The 18488-nt window shown below is 41.5% G+C and overlaps 1 protein-coding gene across 3 annotated transcripts in view; it reads right to left on the minus strand.

The window, feature by feature from the left end:
• Positions 1 to 18488, minus strand: part of cyfip1 (cytoplasmic FMR1 interacting protein 1) — an 85946-nt gene that overhangs the window by 47362 nt on the left and 20096 nt on the right. For all 3 annotated transcript variants that reach the window (XM_062038840.1, XM_062038839.1, XM_062038838.1), the window contains exons 4-15: positions 17673 to 17750; positions 17503 to 17604; positions 15468 to 15649; positions 12705 to 12801; positions 12457 to 12585; positions 12286 to 12390; positions 10107 to 10198; positions 6727 to 6844; positions 6540 to 6662; positions 1438 to 1563; positions 1195 to 1361; positions 978 to 1125 (exon numbers count right to left, since the gene is read on the minus strand). In XM_062038840.1, the coding sequence (XP_061894824.1) occupies positions 978 to 1125; positions 1195 to 1361; positions 1438 to 1563; positions 6540 to 6662; positions 6727 to 6844; positions 10107 to 10198; positions 12286 to 12390; positions 12457 to 12585; positions 12705 to 12801; positions 15468 to 15649; positions 17503 to 17604; positions 17673 to 17750 (1467 nt within the window). The remainder of the gene's footprint in view (positions 1 to 977; positions 1126 to 1194; positions 1362 to 1437; positions 1564 to 6539; positions 6663 to 6726; positions 6845 to 10106; positions 10199 to 12285; positions 12391 to 12456; positions 12586 to 12704; positions 12802 to 15467; positions 15650 to 17502; positions 17605 to 17672; positions 17751 to 18488) is intronic.

Raw genomic sequence — 18488 nt, forward strand, 5'->3', positions numbered from 1 at the left:
ATCACACACCTGTACGTAAAGGAAAAGGGGTAGGATTTAAATAAGCTCTGCTTCTTCTTACTCATTTTCAAACATGTTGAATAGAGAAAGTGGAAATTGTGACTAGAGATGTCTGATAATGGCTTTTTTGCCGATATCCGATATTGTCCAACTCTTAATTACCGATACCGATATCGATATCAACCGATACGATATATACAGTCGTGGAATTAACACATTATTATGCCTAATTTTGTTGTGATGCCCCGCTGGATGCATTAAACAATGTAACAAGGTTTTCCAAAATAAGACAACAACTTCAACTCAAGTTATGGAAAAAAATGCCAACATGGCACTGCCATATTTATTATTTAAGTGACAAAGTGCATTTTTTTTTAACATGCCTCAAAACAGGAGCTTGGAATTTGGGACATGCTCTCCCTGAGAGAGCATTAGGAGGTTGAGGTGGGCGGGGTTAGGGGGGGCGGGTTGAGGTGGGGTGGGGGGGATAGCGGGGGGTGTATATTGTAGCTTCCCGGAAGAGTTAGTGCTGCAAGGGGTTCTGGGTATTTGTTCTGTTGTGTTTATGTTGTGCTACGGTGCGGACGTTCTCCCAAAATGTGTTTGTCATCCTTGTTTGGTGTGGGTTCACAGTGTGGCGCATATTTGTAACAGTGTTAAAGTTGTTTATACGGCTACCCTCACTGTGACCTGTATGGCTGTTGATCAGGTATGCCTTGCATTCACTTGTGTGTGTGTGAAAAGCCGTTGATATTATGTGACTGGGCCGGCACGCAAAGGCAGTGCCTTTGCGGTTTATTGGTGCTCTGTACTTCTCCCTATGTCCGTGTACACAGCGGCGTTTTAAAAAGTCATACATTTTACTTTTGGAAACCGATCCCGATAATTTTGAAACAGATACCGATAATTTCCGATGTTACATTTTAAAGCATATTATCGGTCATGTTGTATGCAAACAGCAGGAAAGAGCGTGACACCTGAGTGCTGGAGGGTCCTACAGCCCGTCTGGGAACCTTGATGTCAAATCCGCCCTTGGGGTCCTTCTCCCCGCGGAGGGCCGGGTCGTTGTGCGGCTCTCGGCCCGTCTCCCAGTCGCACACCGTCTTCCTGATGGCCTGGAGGACACTGAGGGAAGACAGAACAAAGCACAGCTACACAGTCTGCCACAGCCAGGCAACGCTTCCACCGACGCACCTCTGGACCACGTTCTTCTTCTTCTTGATGGCCTGGCGCAGCGGGTCGCGCAGCGTCACCTGGGAGAAGTCCTGCAGCGCCGAGTAGATGGTGTGGCGGATGGCGTGGTTGAAGACGCTCTCCATGCGGCCCATCAGCACCTGCAGCCCCTTGATCATGGCGATCACCTGACCAGAGGCGGCACCCGGGAATCAGATGGGAAAAAGCCCGCGGGGGAGCGTGCGAGAGTGCTGATTAGCTGACCTCCACCAGGGCAAACTTCTCCTCGGTGGTGTAGTTGTATCGAGTGGCGCGCTCGTACTCCTCCGCGTTGTCGGGACACTCCTTGTTGGAGTACTTGTCTGTGGGGTGCACCAGTTTCCAGGAGTACTGTTGGGAAAGACGGTTTAATATTACCCATAGGAGGAGGGCTGGGCGATACGGCTGAAAACTGTATCGCGATATCAGTGTTTCGTATCGATAATAAGGATATTTGTTATGACTTGTGGAAAACAAGGGGCTGTATTTGAAATGTAACTTCCTGTGATTGTAATCAAAGCAGAAAGGAAATGTCAACACAAGCGTGGAAAACAATGTCAACAAAATAGTCAAATCACATTGAACACTTAATAAGATCTTCAAAATAAGGAATATGTAAGAAATGCTTCATAAAGTGTAAGACAATAGTGCAAAGTGTGAAAATGTAAACAGTGAAACCTAATTATAACTATTTTCTGCAGATTTAGTGGCAGGAAATAACGGCTGTGTAACATGAATTTGCCATGTTATTCTTATTTAACTATTCATCCATCCATTTTCTACCGCTTGTCCCGTTCGGGGTGGCGGGGGGCGCTGGAGCCTATCTCAGCTGCATTCGGGCGGAAGGCGGGGTACACCCTGGACAAGTCGCCACCTCATCACAGGGCCTACACAGATAGACAGACAACATTCACACTCACATTCACACACTAGGGACCATTTAGTGTTGACAATCAACCTATCCCCAGGTGCATGTCTTCGGTAGGTGGGAGGAAGCCGGAGAACCCGGAGGGAACCCACGCAGTCACGGGGAGAACATGCAGAAAGATCCCGAGCCGGAATTGAACTCAGGACCTTCGTATTGTGAGGCACATGCACCAACCCCTGTGCCACCGTGCTGTCCAACACTCCAACAATGTCAACAAAATAGTCAAATCACATTGAACACTTAATAAGATCTTCAAAATAAGGAATATGTAAAAAATGCTTCATAAAGTGGAAGAAAATAGTGCAAAGTGTTAAAATGTAAACAGTGAAACCTAAGAATAACTATTTTCTGCAGATTTAGTATTTTCCGCACTATAAGGCGCACCGGATTAAAAGGCGCACCTTCAATGAATGGCCTATTTTAAAACGTTGTTCATATATAAGGCGCACCGCATTATAAGGCGCATAGAATAGACGCTACAGTAGTTACGTTATGCATCCCGTAGTTGCGAAACCTGTTGTGGCTCAATATTGGTCCATATATAAGGCGCACCGGATTATAAGGCGCACTGTCAGCTTTTGAGAAAATTGGAGGTTTTTAGGTGCGCCTTATAGTGCGGAAAATACGGTAATTGTTTAAATATTAATATATCGGTCGATATTGATAATTATTGACATTTTTGTCTGACTTATGGAAAATAAGGAGCAGGAGAAAAATATATTGTATTTGAAATGTAACTTCCTGTGATTATAATCAAGGCAGACAGGAAATGTCAACAACATAGTCAAATCAATCAATCAATGTTTATTTATATAGCCCTAAATCACAAGTGTCTCAAAGGGCTGATCACATTGAACACTTAAGATCTTCAAAATAAGGTGTATGTAAGAAATGCTTCATAAAGTGGAAGAAAATAGTGCAAAGTGTGAAAATGTAAACGGTGAAACCTAAGAATAACTATTTTCTGCAGATTTAGTGGCAGGAAATAACGGCTGTGTAACATGAATTTGCCATGTTATTCTTATTTAACTATGGAAAGGATTTTTTGTTTTGCAGAAATTGTTTAAATATTAATATATCGGTCGATATTGATAATTATTGACATTTTTGTCTGACTTATGGAAAATAAGGAGCAGTAGAAAAATATATTTTATTTGAAATGTAACTTCCTGTGATTATAATCAAGGCAGACAGGAAATGTCAACAAAATAGTCAAATCACATTGAACACTTCACAATAAGATCTTAAAAATAAGGAATATGTAAGAAATGCTTCATAAAGAGTAAGAAAATAGTGCAAAGTGTGAAAATGTAAACATAGAGAAACCTGAGAAGAACTAATTTCTGCAGGTTTAGTGGCAGGATGTTATGGCTGTGCTCTAAAGGGTGGGCAAAGGTGGTGTGGTCTTTGTCCAGACTACGTTCCGTTAAAAAAAAAAAAAAGTGCCATAATGTCCAGGTGACTTTTCCTCTTTTATCTACAATTTCTTAATTTTGACTTTCTCTTCTCACTCCATGCAGAGAATCAAGCAAACCTGATAGTTGATACTGTCACCTGATTGGCTGTTAGCGATCAAAGATCCTTTCCTGCGTTGCTCAGTTACCAGAGAGAGCGAGTGCCTTTGGTCGTGCAACCAACCTAACTTCCATACATCCACTTTCTTCCCACGAAGAACAAAAAAAAATTCTCAAACGTTTTATCGAACCCATTTTTTATCGATATCGATTAGATGTCTATTGCAATATATAGTGATATAGTTTTATCACCCAGCCCGAGTACACACAACGAATGTGTGTTCCTACTTCAGGAAACAAACACGATTGTGTTTTCTAATCATGGCCCAATCAATAACAGACAACAAAGACGACCATTTTTGGACAAATAAGGATTCACAGCTTTATCTTTTTGGAGCTGAATATACTGAGGATGAACTACTGCTTATAGAAACGAGCACGAAGGAAGGGTGAGACATTGGAGCAGACAAGAAAGTGACTCGAAGCTGCAAAATGTGGAATTTGAACCCATGGTATTTCAACATTAATGGAGTGCTTATCCATATAAACCGGAAAAAACATCCCATTCCAGCTGGACCAAACAGACAACTGTTATCAAGTGAGTCACTTTAATATCGAGTGTGTTTTCTAATCATGGCACAATCAATAACAGACAACAAAGACGACCATTTTTGGACAAATAAGGTTTCACAACCTTACCTTTTTGGAGCTGAATATACTGAGGATGAACTACTGCTTATAGAAACGAGCACGAAAGAAGGGTGAGACATTGGAGCAGACAAGAAAGTGACTCGAAGCTGCAAAATGTGGAATTTGAACCCATGGTATTTCAACATTAATGGAGTGCTTATCCATATAAACCGGAAAAAACATCCCATTCCAGCTGGACCAAACAGACAACTGTTATCAAGTGAGTCACTTTAATATCGAGTGTGTTTTCTAATCATGGCACAATCAATAACAGACAACAAAGACGACCATTTTTGGACAAATAAGGTTTCACAACCTTACCTTTTTGGAGCTGAATATACTGAGGATGAACTACTGCTTATAGAAGCAAGCACGAAAGAAGGGTGAGACGTTGGCGCAGACAAGAAAGTGACTCGAAGCTGCAAAATGTGGAATTTGAAGCCATGCTTTTTCGACATAAATGGAGTGCTTACCCATATAAACCGTAAAAAACATCCCATGCCAGCTGGACCAAACAGACAACTGTTATCGAGTGAGTCACTTTAATATCCAGTGTGTTTTCTAATCATGGCGCAATCAATAACCGACAACAAAGACGACCATTTTTGGACAAATAAGGTTTCACAACCTTATCTTTTTGGAGCTGAATATACTGAGGATGAACTATTGCTTATAGAAGCAAGCACGAAAGAAGGGTGAGACGTTGGCGCAGACAAGAAAGTGACTCGAAGCTGCAAAATGTGGAATTTGAAGCCATGCTTTTTCGACATAAATGGAGTGCTTACCCATATAAACCGGAAAAAACATCCCATGCCAGCTGGACCAAACAGACAACTGTTATCAAGTGAGTCACTTTAATATTGATCATGATACACGCAGCACGTCATACGTGTTATTACAACTACAGTCTGGCTAGCTGTGTACAAACAAAACATGAAATAATACTTTACAGATACTGTAATATGATTATGTTTTTCCACTCAGTACAGATTGGTGTCCTATCACAGTGTTGTGTATTACAAACTCAAAACGCGTTTCGTGCTGACGTAGAAGCTAGCTTATCTCTTACCGTAGCTAGCTTTTACGGCTAATACCGTAGCACGCCGATGTGTTAGTACGCTAGGAAAAGAGTTCCTCAGTGTTCACTCTTACAATAACAATGTTGTTACAGTTTGGTTATTACACAGGTTACGGAACGTAAATGAAGTATTGTTGAGGGTTTTTGAATGCATTTTTAAAGTGATTTAGAGGTAGAATTGATTGCTAACATTAGCTGCATTGCTAGCCACCTAGAACGAGACACGTCTTACATGTTAGAAGGCAAAAATAAAACAAAACACAATTTGTCTTCTTGTCTTTCATAATGATTGTGAACGATAAGCAACATTCCAAAAAAGTGCAGTTCCCCTTTAAGTGTTCAACGCGATTTGACTATTTTGTTGACTTTCTTTTGAGTGTTTTCCATGTTTGTGTTGACATTTCCTTTCCTTTCCGCCTTGAAGGTTACTTTTGAAATAATAATGATGTTTACAGTTTTTCCCGCTCATTTCACGGAAGTCATAAAAACATGAATACTTATCGGTCGATCTTCATGAATGATATTGGCCGATACAAAACACTGATATCGTGATACAGTTTACAGCCCTCGCCACATTGCAAAATCACGACATGGCAGATGTCACAATAAGTGTATCTAAGTTATCACAAAACTGTCTTTGATCCTACCAAGCAGAAGGCTTGTAAAACTCCACGGTGTACGATGGGAAGCGACATGAAGGCGTTGGTTTCTTTGATGTATTGTAATCACAGAAAAATATTGTCTTGACCCGAGATCTACAAAGCGAAGAGGAAGCAGGGCCTGACTCCCCTCCAGGCACCTCTTCTTTGAACTGTTTTACGACCTCTTCTTTGAACTGTTTGAAATCAAAGGTGATGGCTGTTTACGACCCCCCTCCCTTAGAAACAGCTGTTGCCAAGTAATCAGGGAAAGTCCAAACAAAAGAGGAGGCGTACAATCTTTCGTCAGAGCGTGGTGGAGACTGTACAAGAGTACAGCCCAGACGTTTCTCCTCAATTGAGCCAAATTTAATTTTTTTCTGTTTAATTCCTTGCTTCTTGTCTTGTTTAATAGATGTCATCAGTGTTTGAACCTGACAGCAGATTTTTTTTTGGAGCAATGATGGTAGGACGCTCACCACTTCCATGACGTGAGCGCTCCACTGCGAGAGGAGCTGCATGCCCTGCAGCGCCAGGTCGAACAGCTTCCTGTACTCCATGTCAGTCTTCTGGGCCTCCTGACGCCCGGACCCCGTCACCACCTGCACGGACCGGGCAAGAACCGTCATGTCGGCACCCGGACGTGAAATGTTCCTCGGCACCAACCTCGCTGTTGCTGTAGCGAGCCAGCTCTGAGATGAAACGCATGTGGTCCTCTCGGATCTGGATCATCTGCTCGCAGATGTTGTACTGAGGGCTGCTTGATATGGACGTGCACGTCCACCTGGAGATGACAAAGTCAGTCAGTAACTACAAGTTCTGGTAGGAATGGTTCATATGGCGAGGTTTGTATAGTGCCCTTTCATTGTGAATGGGGGGAAATTCATGGTAATTCCGGGTAATCTGAGAATTCTCTGAACCGGGGAACATGCTGGCTTGAATGTCCAGGGTGAGTGGAGTGGGTGGATGTTGGAACGGTTCAAATCGCTTGAGAAATGTGCAGTATGGAGGGTTTTGTATATTTCCCACTCATTGTCAATGGAGAGAAAATTACCGGAAATTCCAGGAAAACCGGGAATTTTGGGAAAGGGACAACATGTTTTGCGTTCAACCTATGTGAAGAACAGTGTGGGTGAATGGTTGAAAGGTCGGAATCAGGTAAAAATGGCGAACATTTTGGGTATTGTAGAACTATGAATACGTCCATTCATTTGAATGGGAGTTCCCAGGAAATTTGGGAATTTAGGGAAAACAAGAATTTAAAAAAATATATAGGTAATACAATTGTCCTAGATGATATGTAGGAGTTGGTGTTGGAATTTTTCAAAACGGTTGAAAAATGTTGACGTAGTAACAGTTCGAATTTAAATGGGTATTTTGGAATTCCTGGAATTTTGGGAAAAAAGGGAATTTGTACAAAAATGAAAATGGTTGTTTTGTTGTTCCAATTAAGAGGAATGTTTTGAAGGTGGAATGGTCATAGATAGTTGAAAAATTTGGACTGTGAAAACTTTCCAGGGAGAGATGAAAGTAGGGCTTTGGAAAACCGGTAATTCTGGGAATTCCTGGAATTTTTTTGAACTTGGAAGTATTGTAGTTTGACGGTCCAAAGTGATTGGAGAGTGTGGATGGTGGAACGGTTCAAATCGGTTGAGAAATGTGGGATATGGAGAGGTTTGTGTAATGCCCATTCTTTTTCAATGGGGAGAAAATTACCGGAAAAACTGGAATTTTGGGAAAGGGACAACATGTTTTGTGTTCAACATATGTGAAGAGTAGTGTGTGTTGATGGTTGAAAGGTCAGAATCGGGTAAAAATGGTGCAACATTTTGGGAAATGTAGAACTATGAATCTGTCCATTCATTTGAATGGGAGTTCCCTGGAAATTTGGGAATTTAGGGAAAACAGGAACTAAAAAAAAAAAATTAGGTAATACAACAATTGTACTAGATGATATGTAGGGGTTGGTGTTGGAATTTTTCAAAACAGTTGAAAAATGTTGACGTAGTAACAGTTCAAATTTAAATGGGTATTTATGGAATTCCTGGAATTTCGGGAAAACCAGGAATTTGTACAAAAATTTAAATGGTAGTTTTGTTGTCCCAATTAAGAGGAATGCTTTGAAGGTGGGATGGTCATAAACGGTTGAAAAATGTGGACTGTGAAAACTTTCCAGGGAGAGATGAAAATAGGGCTTTGGAAAACCGGTAATTCTGGGAATTCCTGGAATTTTTTTTGAACTTGGAAGTATTGTAGTTTGACTGTCCAAAGTGATTGGAGAGTGTGGATGGTGGAACGGTTCAAATCGGTTGAGAAATGTGGGATATGGAGAGGTTTGTGTAATGCCCATTCTTTTTCAATGGGGAGAAAATTACCGGAAATTCCGGAAGAACTGGAATTTTGGGAAAGGGACAACATGTTTTGTGTTCAACATATGTGAAGAGTAGTGTGTGCTGATGGTTGAAAGGTCAGAATCGGGTAAAAATGGCGCAACATTTTGGGAAATGTAGAACTATGAATACGTCCATTCATTTGAATGGGAATTTCCTGGAAATTTCAGGAAAAACGGGAATTTTTAAAAATATAGGTAATACAACAATTATCCTAGATAATATGAATGGGTTGGTGTTGGAATTTTTCAAAACAGTTGAAAAATGTTGACCTAACAGTTCAAATTTAAATTTGGAATTTCGGGAAAACCGGGAATGTGTATGAAAATGGTAGTTGTCCCAATTATTAGGAATGTTTTGAATGTGCAATGGTCAAAAACGGTTGAAAAATGTGGACTATAAAAACCTTTCCAGGGAGAGGTGAAATTAGAGCTTCGGAAAACTGGGAATTCTGGGAATTTCTCAAATTTTTTTTTTTAACTTGGAAAATTGTAGTTCGGTTGTCCAATCTGAGTGGAGCGTGTGGATGGCGGAATGGTTCAAATCGGTTTAGAGATGAGGGATATGCAGTCGATGGTATATTTCCCATTCAGTGTCAATGGGGAGAAAATCACTGGAAATTCCAGGAAAACCAGGAATTTTGGGAAAGGGACAACATGTTTTGTGTTCAACATATGTGAAGAACAGTGTGGGCAAACGGTTGAAAGGTCGGAATCGGGTAAAAATGGCAAACATTTTGGTCATTGTAGAACTATGAATAGGTCCATTCATTTGAATGGGAAATTCCTGGAAATTTCAGGTATTCTTGGAATTTTGGGAAAACCAGGTATTTGTACGGAAAAAAAAAATGGTAGTTTTGTTCTCCCAATTAAGAAGAATGTTTTGAAGGTGCAATGGTCAAAAACGGTTGAAAAATGTGGACTGTGAAAACTTTCCAGGGAGAGGTGAAAATAGGGCTTTGGAAAACAGAGAATTCCTGGAATTTTTGTTTAATTTGCAGTTTCATTGTCCAAGGTGAGTGGAGTGTGTGGATGTTGGAACGGTTTGCTTGAGAAATGTGGGATTTGGAGAGTTTTGCCCATTTATTGTCAATGGAGAGAAAATTACCGGAAATTCCGGAAAAAATAGAATTTTGGGAAAAGGACATGTTTTGCGTTCAACATATGTGAAGAACAGTGTGGGTTGATGGTTGAAAGGTCGGAATCGGGTACAAATGGTGCAATATTTTGAGAATTTTGGGCAATGTAGAACTATGAATATGTCCATTCATTTGAATGGGAATTTCCTGGAAATTTCGGGGAAAACAGGACTTTTTGAAAATATAGGTAATACAACAATTCTTCTACATGAATGGGTTGGTGTTGGAATTTTTCAAAACGGTTGAAAAATGTTGACGTAGTGACAGTTCGATTTTAAATGGGTAATTTGGAATTCCTGGAATACCGGGAAAACCGGGAATTTGTATGAAAATGGTAGTTTTCCCAATTAAGAAAAATGTTTTGAAGGTGGAATGGTCAAAAACTTGGACATTCACACAATAATAATAATAAATAGATGTTTTGGTGTAGAATCTTCTGTGTGTGAATGCTTGGACCTTCACACAATAATCAGTGTTGAGATCAGGGTTCTAGAATAAACAAGGTGTTCTCCTCTCACCTGGACTTGTTCTCCTCGAAGTGAGCACTGGTCTTGATGTACCGGGACAACTCGATCTGCATGTCGCCGAACAGAGGAACCACCTGGAGCTGCTGTAGAGTACAAACGAAACAAGAAGTGGAGTGAGTAGAAATGACAGAGAAGTAAGAGTTGGGACAACCGTAGACATCTTATAAGTAGACGCAGCATGGAGCGCTACTGCCTACTGGCGCTGACGAGACGCGGGGCCGCCATCTTGGAGTGGTGATCCGCTCCACTCAGTGCCATTCATTTGGCAGGAGCAATGAACTGTCAGCGCATTTAATTCATCTTACCTCACTGAATACCACTGATTTTCACGCGCTTTTTTGTCATACGTGTAGCTATGATAAAGGACACATGCTTTATTATTCATAGTTTGCTTAACAGTAATAGAATCTTCTTATATGCTATAAATGACCAGACGTCCAAGATCAAAACTGGGAATATAATCCCAGAGAAGGGGGAAAAAACGGTCAGCTATTTTTAAATTGAAGAAACAATATGATTAGGTTGTATAAACAATGTATGAATACATTTAGGGCTGCAACAACTAATCGATTAAATCGATTAAAATCGATTACCAAAATAGTTGGCGATTAATTTAGTCATCGATTCGTTGGAAATATGCTATGCGCATGCGCGGAGTCTTTTTTTTTTTGGTTATTTTTTTGTTTTTGTTTTATAAACCTTTACTTATAAACTGCAACATTTACAAACAGCTGAGAAACAATAATCAAAATAAGTATAAAAACTGTACAAAACAGCGCCAGGGCGGCGCTGAGGCTACGTCTCATGAGGTGGCGTAAGCTAGCCAATGATGTGGTCATGTGCAGCTCACGTGACGACGCCGTCTCCTTTGCTGGAAACATTTGAAAAATGGCGCAGGAAAACACTACCGATAGTTTAGCGGAGAAACATCTTGAGGTTATTGCTTCGATGGAGAAAAGTGTACGACCTAAGTCGTCAAAAGTGTGGGAACACTTTACTTTAAAGACTTCAAAGAAGAGCGTTTCCTGCAAAATGGCACGGAAGTACAACATTGCTTCAGGAGGACCTGAAGAAGAAAAATGTCGGAGCCATGAATGAAGGGAAGGAACTCACAGTACGTAACTTTTTAAGTCCATAGTGGCAACAAGCATTCATGAGTTCAGCTTTTTTGTGAGTAACGTTAGTTATGCCTTTGTTGCAACGCGGGGCTGATAATGTGTCTCCGGCACATTTGACTCCGTTTTGAGAGAGAAAACGCACGGTTACCAATTTGGAAATAAACGTAACGGACAGAAATATCTCAGGTTGGTTTCATAATGGATCAATGTAGCCGGGCCGATAAAGCTATATAAATATATTTAGATTTGAGTGACGCTTTAGTATAACTAAACGTTATGAAGGTGCTGGAATATTTCATGCTATTATTCAGAGGCAGCCTAAAATGAATCCTTTATTATTCACAACAGAAACGTGTACAATATCTGATTCAGTTCTGATGAGTTACATTTATAATAATGATAAATGGGTTATACTTGTATAGCGCTTTTCTACCTTCAAGGTACTCAAAGCCCTTTGACAGTATTTCCACATTCACCCATTCACACACACATTCACACACTGATGGCGGGAGCTGCCATGCATTTCTGTGTTATTATTGGTGTATGCTGCACCCCCAATGTCCACAACATGGTGCCAGTATGCTGGGTTTTTTCAATAAAATACTGGAAAGGGTAGAAATGTAGTTTGTCTCTTTTATCCGATTATTAATCGATTAATCGAAGTAATAATCGACAGATTAATCGATTATCAAATGAATCGTTAGTTGCGGCCCTAAATACATTAGATATCTATATATATTATAGACTGTATCTCTTTTGCTGCAGCAGCAGAGAGTTTATTCTGTCTTGACACTTTGTATTGATATTTTGTATTACATTCTTCCCTTAAATGATAATGTTTACAGTGATTGTTTTATATGTATTTTTTTATGTATGTCTGTTAGAATGATTATGTATATATTATCACACAACTCTTATGCTTATGCAAAATACGTCCATTCTTGTTTCCGCTTGTAAGCGCTCTGTGTGTGCTCCTGGTTCCAATTTTATTTTAATACATCTTCTGTTCAGGTAGCGTTTCGGTACAAATGCCACTTCCTGCCGCCTCCTACCTTGAAGAACTTGTCGATCTTGGTCAGGTTGATTCTCTTCTTGGCGTCCATCTTGTAGATGTTGCTGCTGTTGCCGTCCATGAGGTACAAGCCAAAGCCCATCACCTGTGCGCAAAGTGCGGGGGAGGTTCAGCGGCGCCAACTAACCCACAAAGTGCTCCGGCCACTCACTTTGAGCAGCATGTGCTTCTCGCCGGGGGTGAGGTACATCTTGTTGTCGTAGTACTCCACACACAGGTTGACGATGTCGGCCAGCAGCTCCTCGTAGCCGTTGATCACCTCCAGCTGCTGCTGCAGAGACTGCAGGGCCACCGAGGATCCAGACCGTTAGCCGACTCATGCTATGTTGCATTACAGTGGCCACACGCAGGATTCTCACAGGTATGAGGCCAAAACTCTGATGCTTTTTGAGAACCCACCTGCGTGATCTTGTTGTGGTTTGCCAGGAACATGGACAAGTTCTGAGACTCCTGGATGGACGAGGGCTCGGACATTTTTCGCAGGAACTGAGCGGCGCTGCAAGGAGAATTGGATTCGGTTCAAATCAGAATTGGATTATTGGATTCAGATAAGGGAGCCGGTTTAAGTACTGACTCAGTATTACAGTTTTTATTTGTTTTTAAAGTTAAAGTACCAATGATTGTCACACACACACTAGGTGTGACGAAATTATTCTCTGCATTTGACCCATCACCCTTGATCACCCCCTGGGAGGTGAGGGGAGCAGTGAGCAGCAGCAGTGGCAATGCCCGGGAATCATTTTTGGTGATTTAACCCCCAATTCCAACCCTTGATGCTGAGTGCCAAGCAGGGAGGTAATGGCTCCCATTTTTATAGTCTTTGGTATGACTCGGCCGGGGTTTGAACTCACAACCTACCCATCTCAGGGCGGACACTCTAACCACTAGGCCACTGAACTACTTTATTCTAAAATATTTACTATAATTTTTTGTAGTTATTAAATGTTCTTAGTATTTTTTTCCTCCTTAACTAAAAAAAAACTTTGTAACGCACGAGCGTTTTAACAATAGAGAAAAAATACAGCATTAGCTTTTAGCTAACATTAACAAATAGCCAACATTAGCCAAAAGCTAGCATTTGTTGATAACTAGCATTAGTTTATAGCTAGCATTAGCTTACAACTAGAATGAGTTAATAGCTCAAATTAGCTAATAGCTAGCATTTGTTGATATCTTTCATTAGCTTATTGCGAACATTTATAGCTAGCATTAGCTAATAGCTTGCATGAATTTATAGCTACAATTAGCTTATAGCTAACATTAATAGCTCACATTGGCCAATAACTAGCTTTTGTTGACATTAACATTAACTAAGTTAACATTAGCCAACAGTTAGCATTTGTTCATAACTAGCAATAGTTTATAGCTAGAATTAGCTTACAACTAGAATGAGTTAATAGCTCAAATTAGCTAATAGCTAGCATTAGTTGATAGCTAGCAAACATTAGCTAAGTTAACATTAGCCAACAGTTAGCATTTGTTGATAACTAGCAATAGTTTATAGCTAGAATTCGCTTACAACTAGAATGAGTTAATAGCTCAAATTAGCTAATAGCTAGCATTAGTTGATAGCTAGCATTAGTTAATATCTAACATTAAGTTATTGCAAACATGAATAACTAGCATTAGCTAATAGCTAGCATTAGTTGATAAGTAGCATTAGTTAATATCTAACTAACTTATTGCAAACATGAATAACTAGCATTAGCTAATAGCTAGCATTAGTTTATAGCTAACATTAATAGCTTACATTAGCCAATAGCTAGCATTAGTTGATAACTAGCATTAGCTTATAGCTAGCATTAACTAATAGTTAACATTAGCCAATAGCTAGTATTTGTTGATAACTTGCATTAGCTTATAGATAACTTTAACTCATAACTAGCATTAGCTAAAAGCGCACTCTAGCTAATAGCTAGCACTAATTGTAAGCTAGCATTAGTTAATATCTAGCATTAGCTTATTGCAAACATTAATAGCTAGCATTAGCTAAAAGTTAGCATTAGCTTATAGCTAGAATTAGTTTATAGTTAGAATTAGCTTATAGCTGACATTAATAGCTCACATTAGCCAATAGCTAGCATTTGTTGATAACTAACATTAGCTTATAGCTAGCATTAACTAATAGTTAACATTAGCCAAAAGCTAGCATTTATTGATAAATAGCATTAGTTTATAGCCAGAAGTGGCTTATAACTACAATTAGTTAATAGCTCAAACTAGCTAATAGCTAGCATTAGTTGATAGCTAACATTAGTTTAGCGCTAGAATTAGTTTATAGCTAACATTAATAGCTTACATTAGCCAATAGTTAACATTTGTTGATAACTAGCATTAGCTTATAGCTAGCATTTGTTAACTAGCATTAGCATATAGCTATACAAAATTGGCTAAAAAAAAGCTACCATAACATTAGCATGCTAACATATATGCATCAAGTAACAAAATGTTTGACACTAAGGAATACACCTGCAAAATTAGCAAAAAAAAGTTAGCATGGCAACTTTGTCATGCGTTAAGTACCAAAATATGACTGAGGTGTATAACTATAAAACTGGCTTTAAAAAAAGCTAGCATAATAACATTAGCATGCTAACAGGTATCATTCGTCAAGTAAGAAAATGTTTGAGGTGTATACCTGCAAAATTAGTATGCTAACTGTATCATGTGTACCAAAATATGACTTGGCCAAAAAAAAAGCTACCATAATAACATTAGCATTCTAACATATATGCATCAAGTAACAAATTGTTTGACACTAAGGAATAAAGCTGCAAAATTAGCAAAAAAAGTTAGCATGCTAACTGTATCATGTGTCAAGTATAACTACAAAATTAGCGAAAAAATCTATCATAACATTAGCATGCTAAAAGTTATCATTTGGCAAGTAACAAAATGTTTGACACTGACGTATAAACCTGCAAAATAAGCACAAAAAAAAAAGTTAGCATGCTAACAGTATCATGCGTCATATACCAAAATATGACTAAGGTGTATAACTACAATTCGCACAAAAAAAACTAGCATAACATTAGCATGCTAACATGTATCATTCATCAAGTAACAAAATGTTTGAGGAGTATACCAACAAAGTTAGCAAAAAAGCTAGCATGCTAATATTAAAATGCTAATGCTTGTGTGTGGCTAAAGGTGAGTGCGTACCGCTTGTAAGCCGAGTGGTCGTTCTTGACGCTACACTTCATGTTCTTCAGCTCGTCCAGGACAGCGAACATGTTGATGAACTTGCCCAGAGTCAGCAGGTAGGCCTCCGACACAAAGTCCTTGCGCCGCTCCGTGTGACACAGGCGCCGCACCTCGTTGCAGAAGCGGTCGATGGCGGTGCGCTGAAAAAAAAGCAGTCCGCTGTGAGTTAGAGTGGACTAGAGACCAGCCTCCTACTTTGAGGGTGGACTAGAGACCGGCCTCCTACTTTGAGGGTGGACTAGAGGCCAGCCTCCTACTTTGAGGGTGGACTAGAGGCCAGCCTCCTACTTTGAGGGTGGACTAGAGGCCGGCCAGCCATCCTCCTACTTTGAGGGTGGACTAGAGGCCGGCCAGCCATCCTCCTACTTTGAGGGTGGACTAGAGGCCAGCCTCCTACTTTGAGGGTGGACTAGAGGCCAGCCTCCTACTTTGAGGGTGGACTAGAGACCAGCCTCCTACTTTGAGGGTGGACTAGAGGCCAGCCTCCTACTTTGAGGGTGGACTAGAGACCAGCCTCCTACTTTGAGGGTGGACTAGAGACCAGGCCTCCTACTTTGAGGGTGGACTAGAGGCCATCCTCCTACTTTGAGGGTGGACTAGAGGCCAGCCTCCTACTTTGAGGGTGGACTAGAGACCAGCCTCCTACTTTGAGGGTGGACTAGAGGCCAGCCTCCTACTTTGAGGGTGGACTAGAGACCAGCCTCCTACTTTGAGGGTGGACTAGAGACCAGGCCTCCTACTTTGAGGGTGGACTAGAGGCCAGCCTCCTACTTTGAGGGTGGACTAGAGGCCAGTTTCTTACTTTGAGGGTGGACCAGAGACTAGCCAGACTCCTACTTTGAGGGTGGACGAGAGACCAGCCAGGCTCCTACTTTGAGGGTGGACTAGAGACCAGCCTCCTACTTTGAGGGTGGACTAGAGGCCAGCCAGCCTCCTACTTTGAGGGTGGACTAGAGTCCAGCCAGCCCCCTACTTTGAGGGTGGACAAGAGGCCAGTTTCTTACTTTGAGGGTGGACCAGAGACTAGCCAGACTCTTACTTTGAGGGTGGACGAGAGACCAGCCAGGCTCCTACTTTGAGGGTGGACTAGAGACCTGCCAGCCTCCTACTTTGAAGGTGGACTAGAGGCCTGTTTCCTACTTTGAGGGTGGACTAGAGGCCAGTTTCCTACTTTGAGGGTGGACTAGAGACCAGCCAGCCTCCTACTTTGAGGGTGGACTCGAGACCAGCCAGCCTCCTACTTTGAGGGTGGACTCGAGACCAGCCAGCCTCCTACTTTGAGGGTGTACTCGAGACCAGCCAGCCTCCTACTTTGAGGGTGGACTAGACACCAGCCAGCCTCCTTCTTCTTTGAGGGTGGACTAGAGACCAGCCAGCCTCCTACTTTGAGGGTGGACTAGAGACCAGCCTCCTACTTTGAGGGTGGTCTAGAGACCAGCCTCCTACTTTGAGGGTGGACGAGAGACCAGCCTCCTACTTTGAGGGTGGACTAGAGGCCAGCCTCCTACTTTGAGGGTGGACTAGAGGCCAGCCTCCTACTTTGAGGGTGCACTTGAGGCCAGCATCCTACTTTGAGGGTGGACTAGAGGCCAGCCTCCTACTTCGAGGGTGGACTAGAGGCCAGCCTCCTACTTTGAGGGTGGACTAGAGGCCAGCCTCCTACTTTGAGGGTGGACTAGAGGCCAGCCTCCTACTTTGAGGGTGGACTAGAGGCCAGCCTCCTACTTTGAGGGTGGACTAGAGGCCAGCCAGCCAGCCTCCTACTTTGAGGGTGGACTAGAGGCCAGCCTCCTACTTTGAGGGTTGACTAGAGGCCAGCCAGCCTCCTACTTTGAGGGTGGCCTAGAGGCCAGCCTCCTACTTTGAGGGTTGACTAGAGGCCAGCCAGCCTCCTACTTTGAGGGTGGCCTAGAGGCCAGCCTCCTACTTTGAGGGTTGACTAGAGGCTAGCCAGCCTCCTACTTTGAGGGTGGACTAGACGCCAGCCTCCTACCTGGAAGTACATGAAGTTCATCAGCTTGGTGACTTCGGGCTCCAGCACCTCCACCGTCTTCTCGTAGATCTCCACCCTGTTAGGCTGCTCGTTGCATTTCACCTGCAGCGGGCGAGCAAGCACAGAGGTGAGGAAGTGCCGGGCGAGGACGCAAAGGGACCAGTGGTTACCTGCGGTATTGCACGTGAGCAGCTCCTCCAGGTGTAGAGCATGATGGCGTACTCCTGGCCCTTCTCCAACATCTCATTCTACCAGCACACATGGTCACTTCATTAGGAACACCACTTCAAACCCTGCAGCTGTATTGACTTTGAATCGGGAATCGTTTTGAATCGAATCGAATCGGGTGTTGCCCAACAAGCTAGAATTATTTAATAGCTAGGATTAGTCAATATCTGGCTTTAGCTTATTGCTAGCATTAGTTATTAACATTTGTTAATAGCTAGCATTAGCTTATAGCTAGCATTAGTTTATAGCTAGAATTAGGCAATAGCTCAAATTATTTGATAGCTAGCATTAGTCAATATCTGGCATTTGCATATTGCTAGCATTAGTTATTAGCATTTATTAATAGCCAGCATTAGTTTATAGCTATCATTAGTTTAAAGTTAGCATTAGGTTATAGCTAGCATTAGTTAATAGCTCAAATTAGTTGATAGCCAACATTAGTTAATATCTAGCATTAGCTTATTGCGAATATTAATAGCTAGCATTAGTTTACAGCTAAAATTAGTTTATAGACAGCATTAGCTTTTGGCTAACGTTAGCCAATAGCTAGCATTTGTTGATAACTAGCATTAGCTTATAGATAGCATTAGTTTATAGCTAGATTTAGCTTATAACCAGAATTTGTTAATAGCTCAAATGAGCTAATAGCTAGTAGGGTTGTACAGAATACTGGTATTAGTATAGTACCGCGATACTAATTAATCATATTCAGTACAATAGTAAAAAAGTACCGGTCCGCCAATTCCGCCCCCCCCCCC

Source organism: Entelurus aequoreus, linkage group LG27 (genome assembly GCF_033978785.1).
Source record: "Entelurus aequoreus isolate RoL-2023_Sb linkage group LG27, RoL_Eaeq_v1.1, whole genome shotgun sequence".
Lineage (NCBI taxonomy): Eukaryota > Metazoa > Chordata > Actinopteri > Syngnathiformes > Syngnathidae > Entelurus > Entelurus aequoreus.